Source organism: Toxotes jaculatrix, chromosome 19, assembly GCF_017976425.1.
Source record: "Toxotes jaculatrix isolate fToxJac2 chromosome 19, fToxJac2.pri, whole genome shotgun sequence".
NCBI classification, from domain to species: Eukaryota; Metazoa; Chordata; class Actinopteri; family Toxotidae; genus Toxotes; species Toxotes jaculatrix.
Window position 1 is genome coordinate 14,381,065 of NC_054412.1, and position 24,524 is coordinate 14,405,588.

A 24,524-nucleotide genomic window follows, 5' to 3' on the forward strand; every position below is an offset into this window, starting at 1 on the left:
ATGGTGGAGGACCACTGAATGAAAATCACTTTTTGATCCATCATTTTGATATCATCATTTCAGGGGCAGATTAGAGTGAGCATCATTTTTATTATTTCATAAGCCTCGCCTGCAACATTATGTGATCTGTTTTGATGCTCATACCAAAATCATTTTCATACACTAATGTTTAGGGATAATATTGTCCTCAAAAAAATAAAATTTAATCATACAGATAACAATTAAGTTCATTCTCTCATATCGGCTAAAATGAATTTATCATTAGCACAAGGTACAGTTTATCATCAAATCCTACAGTAGTGAACTCATTAGCGTTCATAATATGCCTTCAGTCTATCTTTTGATTGAGACCTTGATGATTGCAAATACAAGGTATAAGATGAAAGCATATTGATGTGTGTGTGAGAGAGGTAAAAACAACAGGAGTGGAATAATAATGAGAGGCAACAGGAGAGCAGTCTAATGAGTGGAAAACAGAAGATAGTGAGTGTTGGATAAGGATGGAAGGGGTAGCGATGTGTTGTAGGGGCCTATAACTGGCTGACGGGGCTCAGATTAATGTGTGCTGGTGTGTAATTAATTTATAGTGGGCAGCTGTCCATTTATCTGTCTCCGAGGTGACAAGAAGATAACTGAGGGACGTCTAATTGATCCCCTCCTCTTCTTCTTGCTCTCTGTCTCCTCTCCTCACTGCTCCTTTAGATCGGAAAGTTTCCCTGACAGTGACAGACTCACTTGGAAACTCTTTGGAAAGAGAAGACCACTCCAAAAATCATTTAGATACACATAAGTCATCACACTGTGAAAGACATAAGTATTGCAGTTTATTGGTTCTACTTATTGTCTTATTGTTTTTATATTTTCTAGCAAAATTTATGTCGGCTATGATTCTGAATCAGCCTAAATCTGCCAGTGCTTAGAGAGGTGGAAAAAAAAAGAAGGGTGTCCAGGCTTTAGTGCACTAATATGCTTAAGGTTGGGGGATTTGGTCTGACTTTATGTTTGTATTTCATTATGCCTCCACCACTAATCCATTTTGCTGGAAATCATTCCATGCGTTTGCCCCCTGTGTGACTCACGGATCCTGGAGCTTGTAGTTGAGGCTCTACCCAGCTGAGGTCAAAGGTGACTGGGTCACACTGGTCTGAGCTGCCGGGAGCTGTGTGGGTCGGAGGCATCATGTCACTGGAGGAAAACATAGCCGCAGATATTCACCAAGCTTGTGTTACAGGGGCTCCGCAGTCTGCCTGCAGCGGTGGGATACACATAAATGCACAAATACACAATATATTAACCAGGGCTATACAAACTGATGCCTGTGCACACACATTAGGTCCACTGAACACCATCAGGGTCATAGGTTTCCTCTAGTTCTGTTTTTGCATTCATGTCAGAGAGTGATATGAGCAGCTGAGTCGTAGACTGATGCTCCATTTTCAGACTGTTTTATTTTAATAAGTTTTGACTTACCTGAAGAGGTTAAACGTCGGCCCTGATAATTGTCTTGCAACTCCTTAGGTTTATCTTGTGACCAGGACCAGTATGAATAATAGAGAAGATTTTTTTCTTAAATGTGTCCACTGAGTGTCCATGACACTGAATGATAAAACATAGAAACTGAAATTAAACTGATTCAAAATATAGAAACTTGCCAATAAAACTTTTAAGGTAATGTTTCGTTTTAAAGTTGACCGTAATGCTCTCTGTCCTTGCTAAAACTGAATCTATAAAAAATGTACTTGAATAACATAAAAAATATTTTATTACACCCCCACAGATGAGTATCACATAAAAGGGTTCATACCATTGTTGTTAAAGATTAAAGAGTTAAAGAGTAATGTGTTCACACACTGAATAATGTAAAATTGTTTTATATTAAAGTTTATATAAAAAATTCACTGTCACTTTATACTGATAAATTTTGACTAAGTTTGGTATCATTTGCCGGACAATTTCTTTTTACTCATCATTTTTTTTGTTGCCATTCCCCAGGTTGAGAACCACTGCATAATTTAATAACAGTAAGCCCTCTTGATTCATTGTCTCTTATTCTTTTATGCATGCAGACATTCCCATATGGATACATATATTCAATGGCACACAAACATTAGCTGTAAGACATTGTAATTGGCTGCATTTGGTTTTGATTGTTATGCGCTGGATGATGGCATCCACCTATTCAGTGAAACCCTCAGTGTACAGCCTCTCCTCAGCATGTTGAGATGATGGTTATTAGCTTCTGTAACTAACAGGCAGCAGGATGGCCTGAGGAAACAGGTCAGCTCACAGCCTATTAATCATGGAAATGCTCAAAAAGCCGCTCCTTGAATAATCCTGTTCATGTTTGCTAAGACCTCATCTGTAGTTCGACTAATAACATGTCAAGAACTCAGTGAAACTGTTCCGTGAAATCCTCCGCTAAATAATACAGGTGGGTCAACCTGTCAGCCTGCATGCTGATCTGAGGTCACATTCGACTGGGTTTTTAGGTCAGGATTAGTTGCTCTAATTAATAACTGAGATCCGAGATATGTGCCTCAGGGAATCTTATTACCAGAAGCCTCACTGTGCTTTGTCCCTTTATCAGTGAAATTAACATCCACTTCATTTTATTTCATGGTTATTTAATTCACAATAAATGTTCTGGTTAAGATTTGAAATACGGAGTGAGACCAGCAGAGAGCAGCAGAGCGCAAGACACTTCCTGCTTCTCCCAGACTCCAGTAAAACAGTGGTGAAACACTGCTGCCATGCAAAAATGAGAAGAACTTTTTATTATCTCTGAGTAGACACTTAAAAATACAACCGCACTGTGAAATAGCTTGTATGTAAGTGAAATATGTAAGTGAAAAATCACAGAACGCTTCCTGGAAAGAACTACATACCCTTTTAGGATTTTCCTCTGGAAATGTAAAACTCCTTATAAACTGAGCAAAAGCAGCTCAACTCTCAGAACTTTCATTCCATATCCATTTTTCCCACCTTAAATAAATTTAGTATTTTTTCATGATCAGTGAAGTTCTGCATTGACTAACCTAATGACCTGTAAAACCTAACCATTATGAATTATCGTGATGGTGATCAGTAAGTCATAGTGAGTATGGAAAAGTGAATTATTTGAGCAGCCTCCTTTAGGATGCCTTTACCACCCAGTCCATCCAGACCCTTTGTATTTGAACCTGGGACATCTCAAATCTGAAGGCTGTGCAAACATTTACAAATTTTGAAAATAATTCAAGATGGTGCAAAATACGATCAGTAAGGGGCATGTTCCCTTTCCCAAATGATGCAAAACCAAACACACAATTTTGTTTCTAGCTTGTGAAAACTGTTGTTATAGCACCACCCTGAGGTTAGTGTTGTTGGATAATTCCTCGGGTTCCAGCATTGGACCATTAAATAGTATTTTAGCTTTAGCATCTTTTTACTTTTACCACTTCCATCCAGCAGAGAGAGCTAGAGGATAAGGGCATGCTAATCTCTGTTCTTACCTGAACAGTGAGAGATTATCTATTTAAATCCATGTTATTTTTACTGTGAAAGATAGGAGCCTTTGTCTTGTACAGTATCACCTACATCAAAGAGGAGCCTGATACAGAGCAGTGATAATACACTGAGCTGTTTTTATCACTCTGTGAATGATGGATGTTTCATTTCATTCAAAGAGCATCTTTATCTTTAGTTTATGCATCAGCTGTGGTGGTAGCTTTATTTGATCATTCGTTAGTCAGTACTCGAGGTCATGTTTGGTCCTTATCGAGACACTCAAAAGGAGAGTCGTGAGTAGTGTCTTTGTCTGCTGTCTCAAGGGCTCTCTGATATTATCTTTCTCAGATGGCATTAAATAAGCTTCTGTTCACAAATTGGTCAGTGACGCAGAAGGATATTGCACTTAAGGAGCAGCAGCAGCAGTAGTTGTAGAGGTGTGTGCTAACCGTGTGTGTGTGGGTGTGTGTATAAATACCCACGCGTGCTGGCTCTCCGCAGTGTGAGTCGTGACAAATTCACAGAGTAGAGATGGTGCCTGGGATTTAATACAGAAAGAGGGAGACAGAGGGAGAATGTCGAGATGTGGAGGAGGAGATGGAGGAAAAGAAGTATTTGTGTTGTACTAATGCATGTTTTGTCATGTACGACTGTATAGCACAGTATGTCAAACATATTCCAGTAGAAAAACATAATTTCTATGTGTCTCAGTTCTGGCAGGACTTTGATTTGAGAGTGGGTGTGTTGAGTGGGTGATATTCTGCAGTGTGTGTGTGTGTGTGTGAGAGTGAGAGTGAGAGTGAGTGGGGGTGTGGTAGGTGATGAGCTTTCATGTGTGACTAAAGACACACGAAAGGGAGGAGTTACACATCTGCCTCTGTTGTTGTGCACGTGTGGTAATTTATGTATGTGTGTTTGATTGTGTGTGTGTGTGTGTGTGTGTGTGATTTATGTATGTGTGTTTGACACATGGGCTGAACCATGCCACATTTCAAATAGGGTTAAAGTCGACCAGCCATTTGAATCATTGCACATGATAAACTGAAAATCTTTTTAGATTGCTTGTTGGAAAAAAAAAAGATGTTGATGTCGAAATGTTATCTCAGAAAAGCAAAGCAAAGTATTTAGCTTGCAAGTTTCAGCCAAGAGCCTAAGAGTTGCCAACTTCCTCTGACAAAATTCACCTGTGAATTCTTCTTTAAAATGTCCCTGCTTTAAAGTTCGCAGGAGTTGATTTAAATGCAGATTCCTGCAAACAGCAGAACCAGAATCAAGTGAAACAGCAGTGCTTAGGATCCAGTCAGCAGAGGAGCAGAGGAGCAGAGCTGCTGCTGCTCCTCCTCCTCCTCCTCCTCCTCCTCCTCCTCCTCCTCCTCCTCCTCTTCTGGCCCCTCAGTTGTCCCGGGACCCTGCTGGCCAGTGAAGCGCAGCCTCCAAACCAGGGTTCTAGCTAGGAGTCACAGGAAGGGCAAGCTCATTAATTATCTCTCCCTCTCTTTCTCCCTCCATCCTCCCATCACACACCCTCCCTTCATTACCAGCAAGGTTAATCCCCCCTTATCTCCCAACGAGCCTCATTTTTCATGGCTCCCTTTCTACGACACTCCCTCCCTCACCCCTTCAACCACCCTTTCCTTTCTGTGATTCCTCTCTCTCATCAAAGCTGCTTCAGTTTCTCCTTCTCTTTCTCTATTGCTAGTTTTGCGTCATCCCACCTAGTTTGTTTTTTGGCCACTTCTCCCACACATACTCCTATTTCCTCTGCTCTTTTCCCATCTGTCATTGTTCCCTTTTCTCCTTTTCCTTTCCCTCCTCTCCTCTCTTCTCCTCTCCTCTCCTCTCCTCTCCTCCTCTTACCTTGAACTGGCCGTGGTGAGTGGAGAGAGTAGATCTATTACAGCTTATCACTAAAGGACAGGCCAACGCGGCACGCCGGTGAAATATGGCTGCTGTCACAGCCGCAGCTGAATACGACCCGTGCACAAGGCTCACAGAGCTGTAAGGACGGGGGGAAGAGAGAACCGGGGGGGTGAGGGGGTGCCATGGAAGCCAGTATCAACCCCTTAATTCAAATTAATGGAAAGATTTTCAGGCTTGATGCCGGCCGTTTGACAGTGATTTGGCACACAATTAACCTTGTCTCCCTCTCCCCTCTGCACCCCCATCCCCTCCTCGGTTTCATTCGCCGCCTCGTTCTCTCTGACTCTCTCCATCCTCTGTACCTGTCATGCTCCTTGACACAGTCTTATTGATCGTGAACCAAATGGAGATGATGATGTTTTATTAGATAACTGACACTCCCTGCTGTAGTATGCCAATTGAATTAGCTGTGAATCACCAGCATCCATGTAGCGTAACACGATCTGACTCAGCCTCATGTTAGGATTCACGCACAAGCCCACCATTCACAAACTCATAGCACTGTTTAGAGGAAGTGTGGGAATAATTCTCATCGCAATAATAGCAGCATTAATTATTTGGAGCAGTTTTATTTGAATCACTTAACAACTCTAATATGACATGAGAAGCAGCCTAACAACATCAAGAACATAGGCATGTGACTTTTTGTTTTTTAAGTAGATGACTTGGGATTTTTTTTTGTCAGCCCAAGCCTGCTCTATGTACTGCAGCATCTGTCCTGAGCATGATAGATTTCCACTCACCGACCTGTTTAAAAGACCATCCATCCTGCAGCCTCAGCCTCTCAGCTAGACTTTACTCACTGCTTTTATAGGCCATTTCACCTTGGGTTCCAGTTCATGGCACCAAACAGCCTATGGCTCTCGAACAGAGGAGAGCAACTGGAGTGTTAAAGAGGGAGAGGGGAGGTGTACCAAGCACAGCAAAACAGAAGGGAGAGATCATGTATGAAAGAATTAGCCTTATAGCAGAGACCTCTGAAGAGTGTTCTTTATTTTAGACTGAAACTGCTGTATTCAGCTCTATGGAAAAAGATAAAGAAATAAAGAAAGAAAACTATCAGGTATAAGTTACACATGAACACTGTCATTGTAGAAGATAGAAAACAATGAAAAGGGCAGGTGCCATTGTAACCTGCACAATTTATTCAAACAGCTGCCATTAGCTTGGGCTGTATGTCTTTATTTCAGTAATGACATTGTGTAAGACACTGCATGTTATATTGTGTCAGAACAGGGAGCTATTTGCTGGTTTTTAAAAACATTTTTCCTAATAAGTAAGTTTGCACAGATTCACAGGGACTAGCAGCCAGAGTTGAAATCTGGGAAACAATGAAGCAGCAAGGGAGATTTAATTCAACTAAAGTGCCTGTGTCATAAAATTTATCCTTGAGCAAAGCTCATACCTTCCTGTAGACGACTGGAAAGGAAAAGGGAGTGCCTTTATGAGGACTGATCACATATTAAAAAGTGATAATACTGCTTTTATTAACCGCGGTAGCCTGGTTGAGCCACAATCTTACAAATTAATGTGATGACAGCAAGGCAGTTTGCAGGTAGCTAACTGAAGGAGTATAGATGTATCCCTGTGTCAGCACAGTGTTGTTCAGTGTTGATGATTATCCTGGCTTTCCTGAGACTCTGCCTCAGCACATGTGACATGGAAAAACTGCAGCAGAGACAAGAATGACAGTTATGTGATGGACGACGAGGCACGAGCGCTGTCAAAGGTTGTCAAAGAACTTGCTGATTTGACATTGTTGGGTCTAAGAGTACGTTGTAGCAAACACCCTCAGATGTAAGTGAGTAAGTTAGAAAGGCTAACAAGTATAGTACAGTATCCAGGCGAACAATACAATAGGTTCGTTGCTATAAGCCTTCACAAAAGGCTAATAAAAGCTGCCCCTGTGGGAATCAAGCAGCTGTCCCTGTGGTACAGGCATGTTGGGTTACAGTTGCCTAATTTAGCTGCTTGAATTGAGTTCAGCTTTAATTTACTCTGTGATTGTTACATCTTTAACAGATTTTCTGGTGAATATAACTTTCAGAATTGGTAGGGAATGGGATACTTGCAGGCTTTTGAAAGCCAAATGGGTTTGCATTGGCAGTGGGACGGTAACTTTTGTGGATAGGGAGCTAAAGACTGGCTGAAACCATAAAAACATCAAGGTGCAAATACACTAAATGCCTGGAAGTACGAGGGGCACTTCCAGGAAGTACACAGAGGATGTTAATCCAGGTAAAGCAAGGTGAGGAAAAGGAAGTAGGGATGTAGAAGTACACAAGGATTTGTAGACGAACTCAGATTGTGGATTGTGCAAAATATATCATCCGACATGACGCTGACTGGGAGGATTTAATACTTGAGGTACTTGGAGGTTGTAACGCCAGGAAAACACCACTGAAACACAGTCAGAGATATAAAACTAAAATTCTGCAGTTTTGTTTGATCATAACCAAAAAAAAAAGCTCTCAGATAGATTATGTAAGAGTTTGAAATTCAAATAATAATCCCCACAGCTCAGCCTCCTCTCAGTGCTCAGCAGTCACGCAACATGTTTCCATTGTTCTAATGCACTCTTTCCACTAATGTCCAAGTGGTAGAGTAGATAAAAGCTGTGTGTCTGGTTTTTGCCCTCACTCTCATGGTTTCCCTGTATGGAGGTGGTGAGTCTCACAGTCCACATAAACCCCCCCCAAAAAGAAAACACATGCAGACACGCCATGCACACACACAGAGTGTAGGGTAATGAGTACTGCTGTAGCACCAGTTCCCCATGACTCACGACACAGCCGTGTAAAGGGCTTAACACAAGGTAGGAGGGGATAAGCAGCACCCCTGATGTTTAAGCTGCCTTTGCTTTGAAGCAGATGTGAGCATGTGTGTTCAGTCTCTCTCTCTCCTCCTCACTCTTTCTTCGTCAGTGCGTGCAAGCGCATGCTGGTGTGCTCATGCACCTCACGAGCGCTAAACCAAACATCACGACTATTAATGTACCCTGATCAGCCCACTGAAAATGAAGCTAATCTGTTGCGAGGGAAATGGGGCAAGAATAAGCTCCCGCAACCCACCAGTGGTTTCCTTTTAGCATCTGAGGTATCCCGCCATTTATCTCCATGCATTTTCTAGCTGCATCCCATCTCACAACAAGTAGCGGTTGTGTAGACCGACGCCTGCCGTTCTTTCAGATGACAGAAACCGGCGTTCATTTACCGCAAGTGATGATTAATTTCATACTTGTCACAAAGCCCTGATACACATGAATTGAAATTCCAACCTGAAAATTCTTGATGTGCTTTTGGTTAACTGAAGTTGATTAAACAGGAATTTCAATTCATCTCATTCAGTTTTCAGCCAGGAATGATTAAACTGAAATTGAATGTACTGCAACCCAAAGTATCAGGGCTATCTCCATCAAACTCTCACGCAGCAGACTCTCTTGCATGTTAAGTGTAACTGTGTTTGTTCTTCCTGTAGACCATTGTTCGAGGGAACCGACCACCCAAAGATGCGTCCATCAACGGCCTCCTGGAGGAGTTTGACAACATCTCAGTAACACGCTCCAACTCCCTGCGTAAGGAGAGCCCACCAGGTCCCCACCAGGCCGGAAGCAGCTCCAAACCCTCGGGCAGCGGTCATCCCAATGCCCCAGAGGAGAACGGATTCAACCACTACTACTCCCGCTACTCCTGTGACCTAGACACCTCCAGCAGGGACTTCTCTTTGGATCCTGGCAAGCCAGGCTTCTCCATAGATGGGGACTGGGCTGTGGGGAGACATTATCGATTCACCAAACAGAATGGCCACTCGCACCCCATACGCAGCCCCTTCTACCCAGACGCCATGCCCCAAAAATCAGACTACGGCAAGCTGCCCCCAGACTACCACACCTACCTAGAGAGTAAAGGGCGTTCAGCCGATGAGGTGGCCTCCACTGTGGGGAGTGGGGTGGGTTCCAGTGGCTACTATCGGGCGTCTGTGGGTGGCTCGTCCAGCCAGGACTACCGGGACACTTCAGTAGGCACGCCATCTCGTGCCTCGCTACACAGCGAGCAGATCAACTACCCAGACAGTGAGTGGAGCTATGGTGGTCTGCGGGACGAGTATGAAAAGCGACCCAAGAGTTCCTATGTGACACAGACCAGCCCCACGCCGGCTATCAGGCAGCGATCTCGGTCAGGTTCTGGGCTGCAGGAACCAAATGTCCCCTATGCAGCCAGCGGGGCTTTCAAGAACCCTCCACAGGCCCATCCATACAGCTCCTACACCTATCCTCGCCTCTCGGAAAGTCTCGCTAACTCACAGACCTTAGCTAAGGTAACTACAACAAAACACAAAAACTATACACTCTACTAATAATTCTTCATAAAATACCTATTAATCTATGTAAATGAATCTGACAGGCACTTCGCAGTGTTTACTCTAAACTGCAGAGCATATTGTATAAGCTGCCAAATTACAGTGGCTGTCCAGGAAACATGTTTCAACACAGCGCTCCACACAACCCTAACAGGACTGTAGAAACATTTCAGAGAAAATTACACAGATGTATCCCCACATTTAGTCCCACCTCCCATCCACCTGCAGTCGCTTCTCTCTTCAAATATTCAGTCCTTTTACTCCTTCTCTCTCACTCTCTCTCTTTCTCTCCCTACATTTATATTTCTCTCACATTTTCTCTTTAAACCTTTTTTTTTCTGGCCCTTCTGCCAGATAGACAGTATTAGCTGCTAATCTACTCTTCGCCAAAGGATGCAAGTGCTGCCACATACAGAATTACCCCTCTTCAGTAGCCACTGTCTGTGCACACAGATCAATTAATGCTCATCCTGACCATTGACCAGACAGCTCTGAATTACTCAGACTACACAGAGAGAGGCGCACAGGAATGTAGAGAATAAAGAAAGAAGTTAGAGGCAGTGACCTGGCAGGAAGAAAATGAAGAAGAAAATGAAAAGCGAAGAGTAAAATGAGGAGCACTGCCTAATTTTATCAAGGCTTGCAAAATAATAACAATTTTTATTTATTTTATATAGTGAACAACCTCTGTTAGTCAGTGACAGTTAACTATCTAATTGACAAGCTTTAGTCCAGGTTAAACTGTTAGAATGATTAGATTCTCACATTAGTGTGTCTGCTGCATAGAAGTGGTATGTTAGGTTTGCAAATGATGCCCAGAGGCGGCTTTCAGTGTTCAGTATGTAGATAGTCAAACCAGACACAGATATGAATCTTAAACCAAACTTGTCACCAAAAAATAAACAAACAAGCAGCTTTCACAGAGATACTCCTGGTGATGAAAGTGATGTGCAGATTTTGAGGTAAAACTATATTCAGCAGATTCAGCCAAACTTACAAGAAATGTACAGTAAATACCAAATGACATATTTGATTGTTAGTAAAATTGCCCAGAAACATGACCTGATATGAATGTTTCATAGTTTAAAGCCTCAGGAACAAATTCACTGTAGGTATGTCAGCACAAGGAAAGCGTGATGGATCCTCCACACAGAGACTCTAAGAGAAACGAGAGCTAACAAAGCTTCCATGCATTTGTGGCTGTGCAATGTAATCATATGTTTCCAGTTAAGTAAATTATGGTGATTCTTTTATACCAATATTATTAAACAGAACTGCATTTACAACTGTAGAAGATCTTACTATAGGTTAATAAAAAATATTAGCAGGGGGCAAAATATGCTGCCAGTCAGTGCAACAGCAGGGCTAAGTCACAGAAAGAGGAATCATTCTATAGGGTGGCCTTATCATTTGTTTGTATATTCTTTGTATCCTTCTCCAAAGTGTTCAGTGCCCCATTAGGTCCATTATACAGGAGTGTGTACTGCTATCACAGCTCTCCAATATCCCTCCTCCACACACACTGAGTCCAGTAGCTGAGAGGAAAACTAGGTTTGCTGATGTAGATCCCAGGGTGCCTTGATGAAAAACCATTTAACCTGCATGCTTCAGTAAATAGCCACTCGTAGAAAAAAAAGAAAACAACTACGGAGAATGCAAGAGTAGCAGGATTGAAAGTGATGCAGGAGAAGGTCATTTTTCTTACATATTGTTTATTATGGCCATTTTCTGAGTTGTTGCGCTTGAGGAGGCACAGTTGCTTCTGTGATGTGCAGTGTGTGTGTAGGCATTGTAAAGACTTAGGACTTAACAGGATGTAGTCTCATCCACAGCTTGTATATTGATCCAAAAAGCTAAAAATGCTAAAAGAAAAAACTCCATCGGACTATATTTGGTGTATTTTAATATTTGATCTGATGTTCTGTGTGTTCAAATGAAACATAGGCTATAATGAAGCTGTGAAATCAATACACCTTAATTTGCCTCGTGGTGTGTGGAGATTTCTCAGTAGTGGTAGAAAAAAAACAAAACAAAAAAAACAAGGAGTGATCTGGCAGCTTAAGAATAACTATTCTTCTTGGCTCATGGACCTTGTAACAAACCCACCCCTCTCTGTCCTCTCTCATTCTCTGCCTTTTCTTCCTTTTCCTTCATTCAGCCCACTCACACCACTGAAGTAAATCCTTCTTTTTCCCTGCTGGTGCTGGGAGCCGGTGGGGATGTAACAGTAGACAGCACGGAGACTTGGCCACACACAGACTGACACACACACACACACAAAGATACAAACAAACACACTCCCTCTCTCTTCCTTCCTTTCTCTTCCTCTCTCTTTCTCTCTCTGTTTTGTGGCGAGTATGAGCTCAGTGCCGCAGCTCTCGGTGACAAATTGATGTTGCGGCACTTTCCCTTTCTGCAGCCTTAGCATAAAACTGGCCGAACGATGTTCCACCGTGGAATTCAATTTCACAGTTGAGTTAGGTTGTTGATTACCCTGCCAAACTCAGATTAATGCACGTTTAACCAACATGGATCAGGAGACCCTTGGCTGACAGCCAGCCAGCGGTGCTGGCCAATGATGGGGGGGGGGTTTGCGAAGCTGGGCCATCCCAGCAGCAGCACTCCCCTCTGCCTACACACACACACACACACACACACACACACACACACACACACACACACACACACACACACACTCACACACACACACACACACACACACACACCTGCCTTGAGTGATTGATTAAAAGAGTTCACACCATGTAATTATACACCATCCCAACACATCAGGGCTCCTCCTCCTGCCCTGTCTATGCACGTGTGTGTGTGTGTCTTTGTGTAAGTGTAAAAGAAAAAGAGTGATAGGCACAGAAAGAGAAACAAATAAAAGGAAAGAGAAAGCAAGGGAGTTTTCTATTATCCTCTCAGTCTCCTGAGAATTTATAATTAAAAAGAAACATGCTGGTTGAGGAGTATTTATGGGAGGTGTGGCAAAGGTAATTTAATTTAACCCGCACCAGCTTGATCCACTACTGTCAGTGCATTCATTTTTATTTACTTTGGTAAATACATTTACACAAACTAGCATACTTTCTTTATAAGCATGCTGTAGCCTTTTTATCCTTGTGCCACTGGTAATGTGACTGACTGTTTATATAGTAGCTGAACATGCAAAATTGATTTCACCACTTCAGCCGTTCTCGTCAAAGTTAATGTGTGTGCGTGTGCTTGTATTTGTGTGTGTACACCAGACCTCTTATGAGTCAGATCATTTAAGCTGAGTCATACAACTGAGCTTTTAATAGGTCTCTCTGTCTAAGTTAAGCATGACATTATCATTGTGTCTGTGTGTGTATTTATCAGTATTCCTGCACACGCTCCAACGCAACTTTAAAGGAGACTCACGCATTTCTGGGATCTTAAGGAAGAGGTGTGTCCCAGATCTGGGTTCTCCCTGGGTTCCTGGTTGATGAATGGAGTAGTTGAGGAGCACTGTGGGGCACTAATGATAAAGTATTGCCCCTGTCCTGTGGACTAAATGATCTCCATTACGTCTGTCGAGGCCTAATGTGCCTGCAGACATACCTGGGAGTAGAGCTGGCGTTTTACTGTGGACAGAGTGTGTGGTCATACGTGTACACTGACACTGTGCTAATGCAAACAGTACACACAAGCCTCAGAGCCTGTGTAAGTAAACAGTGTTGTTGTTTTTTTACTCATCAATCAAATAACTTCATCATTGTGCTGTCTCCTCCAGGGTGACTACGATCGTCCGTCACGTGATGACAGTCATGGCAGCCCCCAGGTTACGGGTGGTGACACCTATCCCCGAGGGCCTCTTAAGCTACCTCAGAGCCACATCAAGCCACCTGGCTACCCTCCAGCACACCTGCCCTACCCCCCTGTCTTTCACCATTACAAACCCTCACCCTACCATCATCCTCCCTCCCAGCCGAGCCCACCATACACCCCTCAGGTACAGTATGTTTACGGTTTCTAGAGCATTCACTTTGGAGAGATGTGATTTTCTCTGGACAACAAAGATTATGCTATGAATTTTGATAAGAAGCATGCATTTTATAATGTGTTCTTGTCTGTTGTAGTATAGTGAAATGAGTGTTTACTGCATGCCTTTGGTAGGCCATAATTCCAGTTTCTGGGTGAAGGGCTGCTCAAAACTCCCTGTAGGAAAATATTAATATTACATATTTTATTGCTGCTAGATTTTTTTTCTCACTTTGTACGTGTGGTTGTACGTTTCCATCCAGGGGGCCTACTCGCAGCCTTCATCACCTTACATCCCCCCCGGGGCCTATCCCCCTCCTTCCTGGGGGTCGAGCTCAGACACTCAACCTTCCAGAGTCTCCCATGAGCAGTTCAGAGCTGCACTTCAGCTGGTGGTCAACCCAGGTAAGAAATGGACAATGGAAATGAAAGTGATACTACAATACCCTAGATGTCCTTTTTTTTTGTTTTGTTTTCTGGTGTTGCATCAAAATTGAGCCTGTTTGCCTACAGGAGACCCTCGGGAATACCTGGACAGCTTTATCAAGATCGGCGAGGGCTCCACGGGTATCGTGTGCATCGCCAGTGAGAAACACAGCGGCAAGCAGGTGGCTGTGAAGAAGATGGACCTCAGGAAACAGCAGAGGAGAGAGCTGCTCTTTAATGAGGTGTGAAAGACTGACAGAGTAACTGCAGTGCACTTATCTCAAGAATAGTCACACCTAGAGCAGCACATTTTAACACAGAGGAACATCGCTGGGTATTCGTACCTCATACACACAACACATATAGTACAACTGTGGGTCAGTTTGACCCACACAAAGAAAGAGCACGATGCAGACTCCTCACATGTGAGATCAGAGCCAACATTTGTCTGTTGATAGCTCGAGCAGCAGAGAAGAAACTGGTCTGAATAGCATCGTAAACGATGGCTCATTTTGTGCCAAATAAATCTAAATAAATCTCTCCATCCTACAGCATTAGAGTGGGTTGCTTATTAATGAAAAACACAAGTTCTGTTTTCCTCTATTTCCCTGACATATATTCATGGCAATCAAACCACTAACCCATTTTTACATCCGTAATTGCATTTATTTACTAAAAATTAAGTAGTGTTCACACTGAAAACCCCAGGCAACAAATGTATTCATAGCTGTTTCTATTTGCGATATGCTAACTATTGAAAAATGAGCTCCATGTTATTTGCACTTGCACTGAAATAAATCATATTTGCAGAGAAACTTCACAATCGCTTGTTTTGCAGAAAAATGTGAACTGATTAAAAACTTGGAGTTCCTTCTTCATAAAGCAATATTGCACTGATTCTGTTTTGGGTCTATGTGTGTGTGTGTGTGTGTGTGTGTGTATGTGTGTGTGTGTGTGAGAGAGAGAGAGAGAGAGAGAGAGAGAGAGACTGAGATAAAATGCATGCATGCATATAAGCACACGTGTAAAGTGAACACAGATCTGAAGCAGTGGGTGTTCAGCAGGGAACTAATTTGCTTTATGTAATCCTATTAATTGCTGAATGTAATCCTTTTATAGTTATGCCTCCAGAATATGCTCACATTAGACAAAGGAATCTTAAATTAATAAATAAAAAAATTACATGAATACATTTATTAAAGTAATGAAATAGTAGATAATTTCTTTATAACATATTTAATGCACATTCATTCTGATACAATAACTATTATGTGTACATATATATGTGTGTGCGTGTGTGTTTTTCATATCAGAATATATCATTTAGAGGTCAAGGTTTGAGATAACTCCTATAGTAAATATACGTTAAAAGCCATTTCCATCCCCCCTCTCTCTCTCACTCTCTCTCTCTCTCTCTCTCTCTCTCTCTCTCTCTCTCTCTCTCTCTCTCTCTGTTGTAGGTGGTGATTATGAGGGACTACCATCATGAGAACGTGGTGGACATGTACAACAGCTACCTGGTGGGAGACGAGCTGTGGGTGGTCATGGAGTTCCTGGAGGGTGGGGCACTCACTGACATTGTGACTCACACCAGGTAACATTGAATACAGAAATAACATATAAGTCCCTAAAGTGGATGTGGAGTTAAAACTTCTGACATATAACTGGGAGACTGTACCCTCCCTTTTTTTTTTAAATGTTATGAGTAAGATCTTAAAATCACTTCTAAAATGAATCACCAAATACGTGATGCCAGAATAGGAGTCCCAGTTAAGGGAACAGTTTGACATTTTTGGAAACACTCACTCCACTACTTCAGCTAGCCTGGCTTAAAGGAAATCTGCCTTCTAACGTGTCTAAAGGTCTCTAATTTACATATTATAACAATTAAAACAGCTGCATGTCAAACAGACTCTATGCAGGATAAAATTAAAAAAAGAAAAGAAAAATAAACTAATATGATCTATTTCTTAGTTCAAGAAACTGGGCCACAGCTTTGTGTCATTTGTGCGTGTGTGTATCAGTTGTGGTGAATAAACTGGCCTTGAGAGTGTGCTGAGAAATGCAGAGGGGCAGACAGAGAGAGCAGCTGTATGCGAAAAGGTTCACATCCTCCACTTTTACTTGAAATATCTGAAAGACTAAATACATGTGATGTTCAGGTGATGGTAGTGGCACCAAAAAAGGGTTTAGCTTTTCCTCGGCAAGCGTAGATGTGGTCATTTTATTTGCTCTACACATCTGGAAAGTTCACAAAGATGGATGGCTTCACAAGACCACCAGGAGAAACAAGCAGATGGGCTGTAATCCAGTCCTGGCTTTGATAGTTTTAGGATTATTGTTCTCCAACTTTTCCTAATTGCTTCTCTGTTGTTGAGTCGTGTTTCGAAGCTGCCGCCTCATTGTTTTAAGCTTACTTTGTGCTTGGTGTTTAATTACAGTCATTTGTGTAGAGTGTCAGCATTAGCGCTGTGCGGTGTCGGATGCTAATAACACGCTTTGGTGAGGCTGAGCACCGCTGCTGCCGTGAAGTATTTTGAACAGTCTCCCACACAGATGTTTGCCTGTTTGTGTGTTCAGTGTGTGTGTGTGTGTGTGTGAGAGAGAGAGAGTTTCAACACACACGAGTGCATTTAGAAGTACTAATGGAAAGCTCAGTAAACAGGATATTATTGGGCACACGTTTCTCTTTAACTCACCCTTTTTTCTCTTTTTCATCATCTCTCACTCTGTCACTCCACATGAGTTTGTTGAATATTTAAATAAATGTGTACATTTGGAACAAAATCTACTCAGTATTCAGACTGATATTATTAAAATAAATCACCAGTCGGAATGAAAAGGCAACACAAGAGGGGAAAATTTACCACTTGATTTAATTATTGGGCATTATATATATATCCACCGTGATAATATAAGGAATATAGCAGTGTGTTTTTTTCAGCCATATTTGTCCAGGTGAAAGCGCTGTGCTATTTCTGTTAAACCTTTTGTTGTGGAAATAACTGCTGCCTGCCTTGCGTTGTGCAAGCTTCATCAGCTCGTTGGGTTGTTGGCAGCAAATGCACACACACACACGCACCGAGATTCGTGAACACACACAAATCTAAGACACACAGGCGAGTCAGCAGTGGCAGAATGGTCGTCCCCGCTCCTCAGCTATTTCAATCACGTTCAAATTTCAATTATACTTTTAGAGTTGGTTAATGAGCTGCACTTCACAGGGATTTTATCCAATGTAAGTGCAAAAGCATATGTATTAGTGTATTAGTGCTTGCTGGTGTGTGTGTGTGGATGGGTCCTGCATGTTTGTGTGTGCGTAGGTGCATGTAATTCTCTCCTTGACAACCTTTACAGGCTCATTAAAATTGTTTTTTACTTTGTTTGAAACAATTTTCTGTTTCACTGAGCCTGCTTCCTGTTTGATTGTCTTGTGTTCATTTCTAGGTGTGTGTGTGTGTGTGAGACAATGGCTGGGCAGTAAGGATTGAATTTTTTTTCCTTTGCGTACATGTCTCCATCCCATTCACTTTGACTTAGCCAGTTGTTTTTCCATTAGCAGAAGGCTCATTTATCTTTCGTGATTGTAAATGCATACATGTGTGACAATAAAATCTGCTGGAGTCTGTAGTGTGAGGTGTGGGTGTGTGTGTGTGTGTGGCCTCTGGGTTGTTTCACATAACGCAAGTTTATAAGGGAAGTGAAGGATCTTTAAGACTGAGGGAGAAGATGAAAAGAGCAGATGAGTGTATGAGCTGAAGAGAACAAGCTTGACTGTGGGTATTTTGCACATGCATGAATATGTACATGTATGACACATGTGTGCTTCCTTCATCTGTGCTTGCAAATGAGTGTCCCTATTTCTGCACATGTACTGTATGTGATGGCAGCTCAGAGTGCACACACGCACGCTCGTAAACACACAGCATGGCCTGGCCAGCTGGGTCTAGATGTTAATGTTCAGTGGAGCTGGGAGTTTCTGTGTGAGCTCAGTCAGACAGACTGCATTGCCCCATCTCTCCATATGGGACCCTCCTGCCTGCTCTGCACATCACAGCTACAGCCGCTGCAGGCTACAGGGGGATATTTTCAAACCGGATTTCTGCTCCATATCAGTTGTGTTGAACTGTAATCTCTTTAGGATGACAGGAAAGTCTGTGGCCGGACTCATCTGCGTTGTAGCCTAATAAGCAGCTGTAATTTCTCCAATGCCTCCAAAAAAGTGTTTAATTATTTTAAATAATGAAATATACATATAGCCATATTATCAGTTATATTGTTTTATTGAATTTACATTATTTTAATTAAAAACTACATAAAACAGGGATTATAAAGATAAATATGTACAAAAAATTATAAAGAAATCAACACAAAAATAAAATAGAGATAAGATATTAATATAATAAGTTACACACTGTAAGTAGCTGTAAGTAGCTGATGTAATTTGATAAATAAAACAAATGAAAATAAGTGATAGGAATATAAGCTCATAATGTTTCAATAAAGTTTCTACCAACTACATCACAAGAGAGCGTGACAACAGAATTAAGTACAAAAGAATAAATATTAATAAATAAATGAATAAACAAAGCTCTCCCAATCTGATGCATACATTTCACATCCTCTCCCCATTAGATTTCTGTGCAGATTCAGTCTTGCACAACAATTAGCTTCTAAGCTTTGAAGTGAATGTATTGTTAAGTGAATAACGAGACAAATTGCAGCAGGTTCCTACAGCGAATGCTCTTCTACTTTCATAGTTATTGCTGACACGTTTTTGTGTGTATGTGTGTGTGTGTGTGTGCGTCTCCTCACAGGATGAATGAGGAGCAGATTGCTACAGTGTGTCTGTCGGTGCTGAGGGCTCTGTCCTACCTGCACACACAGGGCGTCATCCACCGCGACATTAAGAGTGACTCCATTCTTCTGACCAACGATGGCAGGGTAAGTGTATGAGGAGTGTGTGTGTCTGTGTCATGTGTGTTTAGATACATTGACCATTCACACTCCTTCCTTTGGGATGTTATTAAACCATAAGATCCCCATTTAAACAGGGATCTGAATAATAACCATTGCTATAACCCTTGTTCCTGTCACTGGTGATTTACACACACACACACACTCGCTGACCTTCTCCACTGGTGCCACTCCCGCTACTTGTCAACAGCCAGTGCCAGAAACTCATCATCATCACTTACCACTCGTGCCCCAGTAATTAAATCCTGCCTAATGCCTCCGAACGAGCTGATAAGACATGATTAATTGAAGGATAATTAACCGCTAATACAGGAGATTAGTGTCTTCTATGAAAGCTCTTCATCACAATGGGTCAGTGCACTTCTTGACTTCAGACACAGAGGTTCTGCACTAATACAGTCTGTGCTGTATGTCAGGACACCTACATGATAGAAAGTGGAAGGTGAAGGCAGCATGGCTGTTTTGCGTGTGTTTGCAGATCAAGCTATCAGACTTCGGCTTTTGTGCTCAAGTTTCCAAAGAGGTGCCCAAGAGGAAGTCCCTCGTGGGCACGCCCTACTGGATGGCACCAGAGGTCATCTCTAGACTACCTTATGGGACTGAGGTGAGGACTTCACACACACACAGATAAACATTGTACTGCATCAAGGGATAGAAGCTAAAGAAAGACACAAAGACATACTGTACATGACCATTTACTGCACTCATGAGAATTGATATTCTGGTTTGTGTGCAGGTGGATATCTGGTCTTTAGGCATCATGGTGATTGAGATGGTGGATGGAGAGCCCCCTTACTTTAATGAGCCCCCTCTGCAGGCCATGAGGAGGATACGAGACAACCTGCCTCCGCGGCTAAAAGAGTCACACAAGGTAGTTCTGTCACTATATGAAAAAATTAGAAGTAACTCAAGTCCTTTTATCTTTCAAGACCTTTCTTGCATATATTTATGTTAACAGTAGACTTCCCTTTACAATCCATGATGAAGATCAGGCAAAGAATCAGAGTGTTTCTTTTCTTTACAACCTCCAGGTGTCCTCGGTGCTGCGATCCTTCCTGGACCTGATGCTGGTGAGGGAGCCCTCTCAGAGAGCCACAGCCCAGGAACTTCTCCAGCACCCCTTCCTCAAGCTGTCGGGACCCCCTTCCTGCATCGTCCCCCTCATGAGACACTACCGCCACCGCTGACCCGCTGGCCCAAACCTGCTCTCTTCTACACTAAAAAAAAAAAATCACATACATACTGTACACACACTACCAGGGTGGCCGTGCCCTCACCCAGCCAAAACACTCCACCATTCTGTGGTGCGCCACTAACACTCACACCTGTAACCGTGATGTAGTTTAGCTAGAGGAATATCTAAGAAATACATTTAAAAAAACACACGACCACAGAAAAGAAGAAAAAAAATTGTCTACTATCTTGAAACTATGAACTGGAGTAGAAGAGTGTACTGTGCCAGAGGAACTCACTAGACCTCCAGTAGAAACGTATGGGCTGGCTCGCCCTGCTGCAGTCTTCTCTCTTCCCAGACTGTGAGTCTTCAGCTCCATGTAGAGTTGTAGTAGCCATCAGCAAGAGCTTCAGAGGGTTGCGGCGAGGTGGAGGGACCCTGGGGGGGACCGGCGCTCTCTGCTCCAGACCAGAGCAGCAGAGGAAAGAACAATCAGCCGCGTGCAGAAGGAGAGGGTTTTTGACCGGTACTGACTGTCAGGCGGCTGCTGCGTCATCAGTCCATCTGAAGGACAGGCCGCTGCTCAGCTGGTCAAACAGAGACGAGCTCTCTTGTATCTCTCTTCTCACACACTAACAGTGAAAATGTATTTTAGAGAAACTTGTAAGTTTTTCTGTACAGTTTTGATAATTTGCAGTATTTTATCGTGTCGTAACCATTGTGATATGAGCAGTATTAAACAGAGTTTCTGCAGAGATCTTTCCTACTGTTTATAATCCAGTTTTTGCTTAAAGATATATAAGATATCCCAAATAAACCCACCTAAACCTAACTGTTACTAAAAATACGAAATATATTTATTATCTTACATTTGTAGACAGAACTTCAATTAAATGTTGGAAAAAAGGGTAATGTCAGAATTTTGTATGACGTTTTAAAGTATTTATTTATTTATTGGAAGGTTTATTTTTTGGTAGTGTGGCCTTTTTTTTTGGTTTACTTTGTTTTGTTTTTTTGTTGAGTTTTGATTTACATTTCTAAAAGCGCATTGGCAGACAGTGAAATCAGTTGTTATATCATCCAAGCAATACCCCAAACCTATTTATGAAACCATGAAGCCCTGTATTTATGATACTGTAATTGCACCATGCATTTAAATGTAGCACAGATTGAGTGGATTTGACACACACACACATATGAAACAAACAAACAAACAAACAAACAAAAGATTTACTCTACGCAGACCTGTTTTCTTTTATATTAGGAACCTCATCCTGTTTCTCTAAATGCTAAGAGGCGCCCATCCAAGACGCCCGCCTACCGCACAGATTTTAGGATGCTGATAAAAGATCTCGTTTTCTACTCACATCCTCACTGTCATCATCTCACTCCTTATCCCACCTCAGTCAGAGACACACTCGCTATCACTGGAACTGTGCTGCCATTCTCATCTCTGGTCGGACCGGGGAGAACAGTGTAATCCTCCTCCCCACATCGTTTTTACCCATCATTCACTGTGATATGTAAATATGACTGTGCGTATGTGAGTGTGTGTGTGTGTGTGTGTGTTTGAGTTGGATTGCATGTGAGTCCGTGTGTGTCAAAGAGCAAAAGAGGTAGAGCGTGTTTATCTCTGTACAACATCTGAAAGTGTGTGTGCGAGTGTGTGTTTGTGTATGTGTGTTAGTGTATGTGTGTGTATGTATGCTGCTGGCTAATCCTTGACAATGTGTCAAGACTTGAATGAGTAACACTTATCTGTGGTGTTGGCTTGTACAGTGATATTGCATGTTTGTTATCAGTGAAGCTGGTTTCAATTAAAAAACGCCCATAAAAACATTGAGATGTGTTGCATGGATTTTTCCTTCATTGCCCTCTAGTCTCCTCTTCTTCCTCTTCTCTCTCAGTGTCTCATATCAAGCAGAGATTTTTTTTTTTTTTTTTTTTTTTAAACAGCGCACTGTCAGATTATTCAAGGGAATTCCTTTCAGCCATCAACTGTTTATTTTCTCCTTTTTGTTTTGGTCTTCCATATTCTCTAAATTCAACAGTTCTCATTTCCAACTATTTCACTCTAACTTCACCCCTGAACACAGAAGCTGAAAGACACGTCCATGGATTGGTGTTGCCATAATATATGAGGTTATTTCTCTCCCTTTCCTCTAAGCCATTTCCCTCTGAAACACTATAATGGGATATTGATCTCGCTTGGACAGAGGATGGAGCTTCTTTCTCAGAGTGAGATACCTCTGCCGATGGCCCAGTAAATAAAAGCACAAGTGTGGGGCCAGTCGGCCTGCAGAGCATCAATGAGGATCAAACTTCAAGACTGTACAGTCACTGGCTCACTATTAAGGGGGATAATATAATACATCCTCTAATCAATACATCTTAGGTCTTTTTCACCGCAGACTATTTGACACTGTACAGCAGGAAAAACACATAATTAATATCACTAATGAATTAGAACAGGTCTGTTTGCATTCTACAGGAACACAGGTTACACATGGCAGGATTTTTAAGGTTGACTGTGGTATTATTTTAAATATTGCTGCTTCTGGGCACAACAACTATGTCTTTACGTTTATTCATTAAGTAAATGAATAAAAGTAAAGTGAAAACAACAAAAACAACAAAACAAAAAACAAAACAAAAAACAAAACAAAAAACAAAACAACAACAAAAAACAACAACAACGCCGTTATTTTGGGGTCTAGTTAAACATGTCAGAGGCATTAAGGCATTACTTTTTTTTTGTAAAACCCTGGCTTAGACCTTGGGTGCACTGAGTACAGGTGTAAGGTCAAAGACCCCGGTGAATTGCATGCTGGTCCTCTGTGGTTTGCCGAGACATTTCACGTGGAGCACAGCTGTAATCAAACACACCTGTGTCACCTGTGTGTTTGCTGCACGAAGTTTGAATGTTTACTATGAAACTTCGACCATGACGACGATGAAATTTCCCAAATCTTGTTTTCTTCTCCTTTTTTTGGGTCCACGTGGCGGATTTTTTCACCATAACATTTTTTCCCCCAGAGGAGCCTATTTCCAAAACAAAGACGGAAAAGGAATATTTGTATCCTGCGCGTATTTCGACACAAACTGGACGGCAACTGCAACTTTGTGAAGCTCAGTAACCGGTGAGTCCTCCCACGTTAACTGTTTGCTGGCGGTCCTACTGTGTTCGTTACTCTAGTTATTGTAGCCTTGAATGTGTGGCCTTTGTGTCGCTCGTCATGTGGCTGCTGAGCAGATTTGGCGTGTGTGTTGTGTTGTGGGTTGAGGTTTTCAGTTAAAGTGGCTGTAGCACAGTCACTACAGAATCTGTTGCACTGATTCTCACTCTGCTCTGTCGTTCATGAATCGCCATGGCAACCTCAGTCACATAGACTCATTGTTGTGTGGGAATTTGCGGTCAGCTACATCATTTTTTTGGGGTCTTTTTAATTTAGTGCAGACGCAAAATAAAATTAGGTGGTTTCTAACTGTTGTGGCTTTTGTGTAACTTTAGATGCTTTGTGCAATGAACGTAAGCACATTTACAGATTTAGTTAAAATGCTCAATACATGATACAGTGTTTAAGACACCATCCGAGCTTATTGCTGACTGTTCACACTGACTGTGTTTCAACCATTACCTGGCTTCCCATAATGTTGTGGTTGTTAGAGAAGTAGTGGGATTAATCTGTGCTTGGTCTGATTTTTAAACTGGCTGAAGTTAGAATGGGCACCTGACGTCTTGAACTTTCAGTGGTCTTGGCTCTGTGGGGAAAAAGCAGATTAAGGGGCTGTGACTTTGATGTGTTGTGACCGAGTATGATCTATGACATTCACATCGCTGAAACAAATAGCTGCAGCTGACACAAATGCTCTGTTTACTTTCAATTAGATTTGTTCATATTGCGTCTCCTTTCGAAGGCCCAGATCTGGACAACAAAATCAATACCTCATCTCTGCAGCTTCTCTACTGACATGTGTGTCAGTCACCTTTTTCCAGTCAGTCCATTTCATTTCATTTCAACACTGTCGTCGCATTTAATTTGTTTTAAACCAATATAGGAAAGAGACTGTGACATTTATTAGGCTTGAAAGATTGACGAGATTGTACTGTAGTAATGTGATAGATAATGGAAATAACTTGACAGGGGTGTGGAGATGATTCCAGCAATTTATTTCA

At 42.0% G+C, this 24,524-nt stretch overlaps 1 protein-coding gene across 1 annotated transcript in view; it reads left to right on the top strand.

Moving 5' to 3' along the window:
* Positions 1-22,169, top strand: part of pak5 (p21 protein (Cdc42/Rac)-activated kinase 5) — a 60,187-nt gene extending 38,018 nt beyond the window's left edge. The window contains exons 4-12 of the mRNA XM_041065030.1: positions 8,884-9,723; positions 13,523-13,741; positions 14,034-14,175; positions 14,284-14,438; positions 15,657-15,790; positions 19,014-19,140; positions 19,652-19,777; positions 19,910-20,044; positions 20,205-22,169. Of these exons, the coding sequence (XP_040920964.1) occupies positions 8,884-9,723; positions 13,523-13,741; positions 14,034-14,175; positions 14,284-14,438; positions 15,657-15,790; positions 19,014-19,140; positions 19,652-19,777; positions 19,910-20,044; positions 20,205-20,360 (2,034 nt within the window). The 3' untranslated portion in view covers positions 20,361-22,169. The remainder of the gene's footprint in view (positions 1-8,883; positions 9,724-13,522; positions 13,742-14,033; positions 14,176-14,283; positions 14,439-15,656; positions 15,791-19,013; positions 19,141-19,651; positions 19,778-19,909; positions 20,045-20,204) is intronic.
* The last annotated feature ends 2,355 nt before the right edge of the window (positions 22,170-24,524 follow it).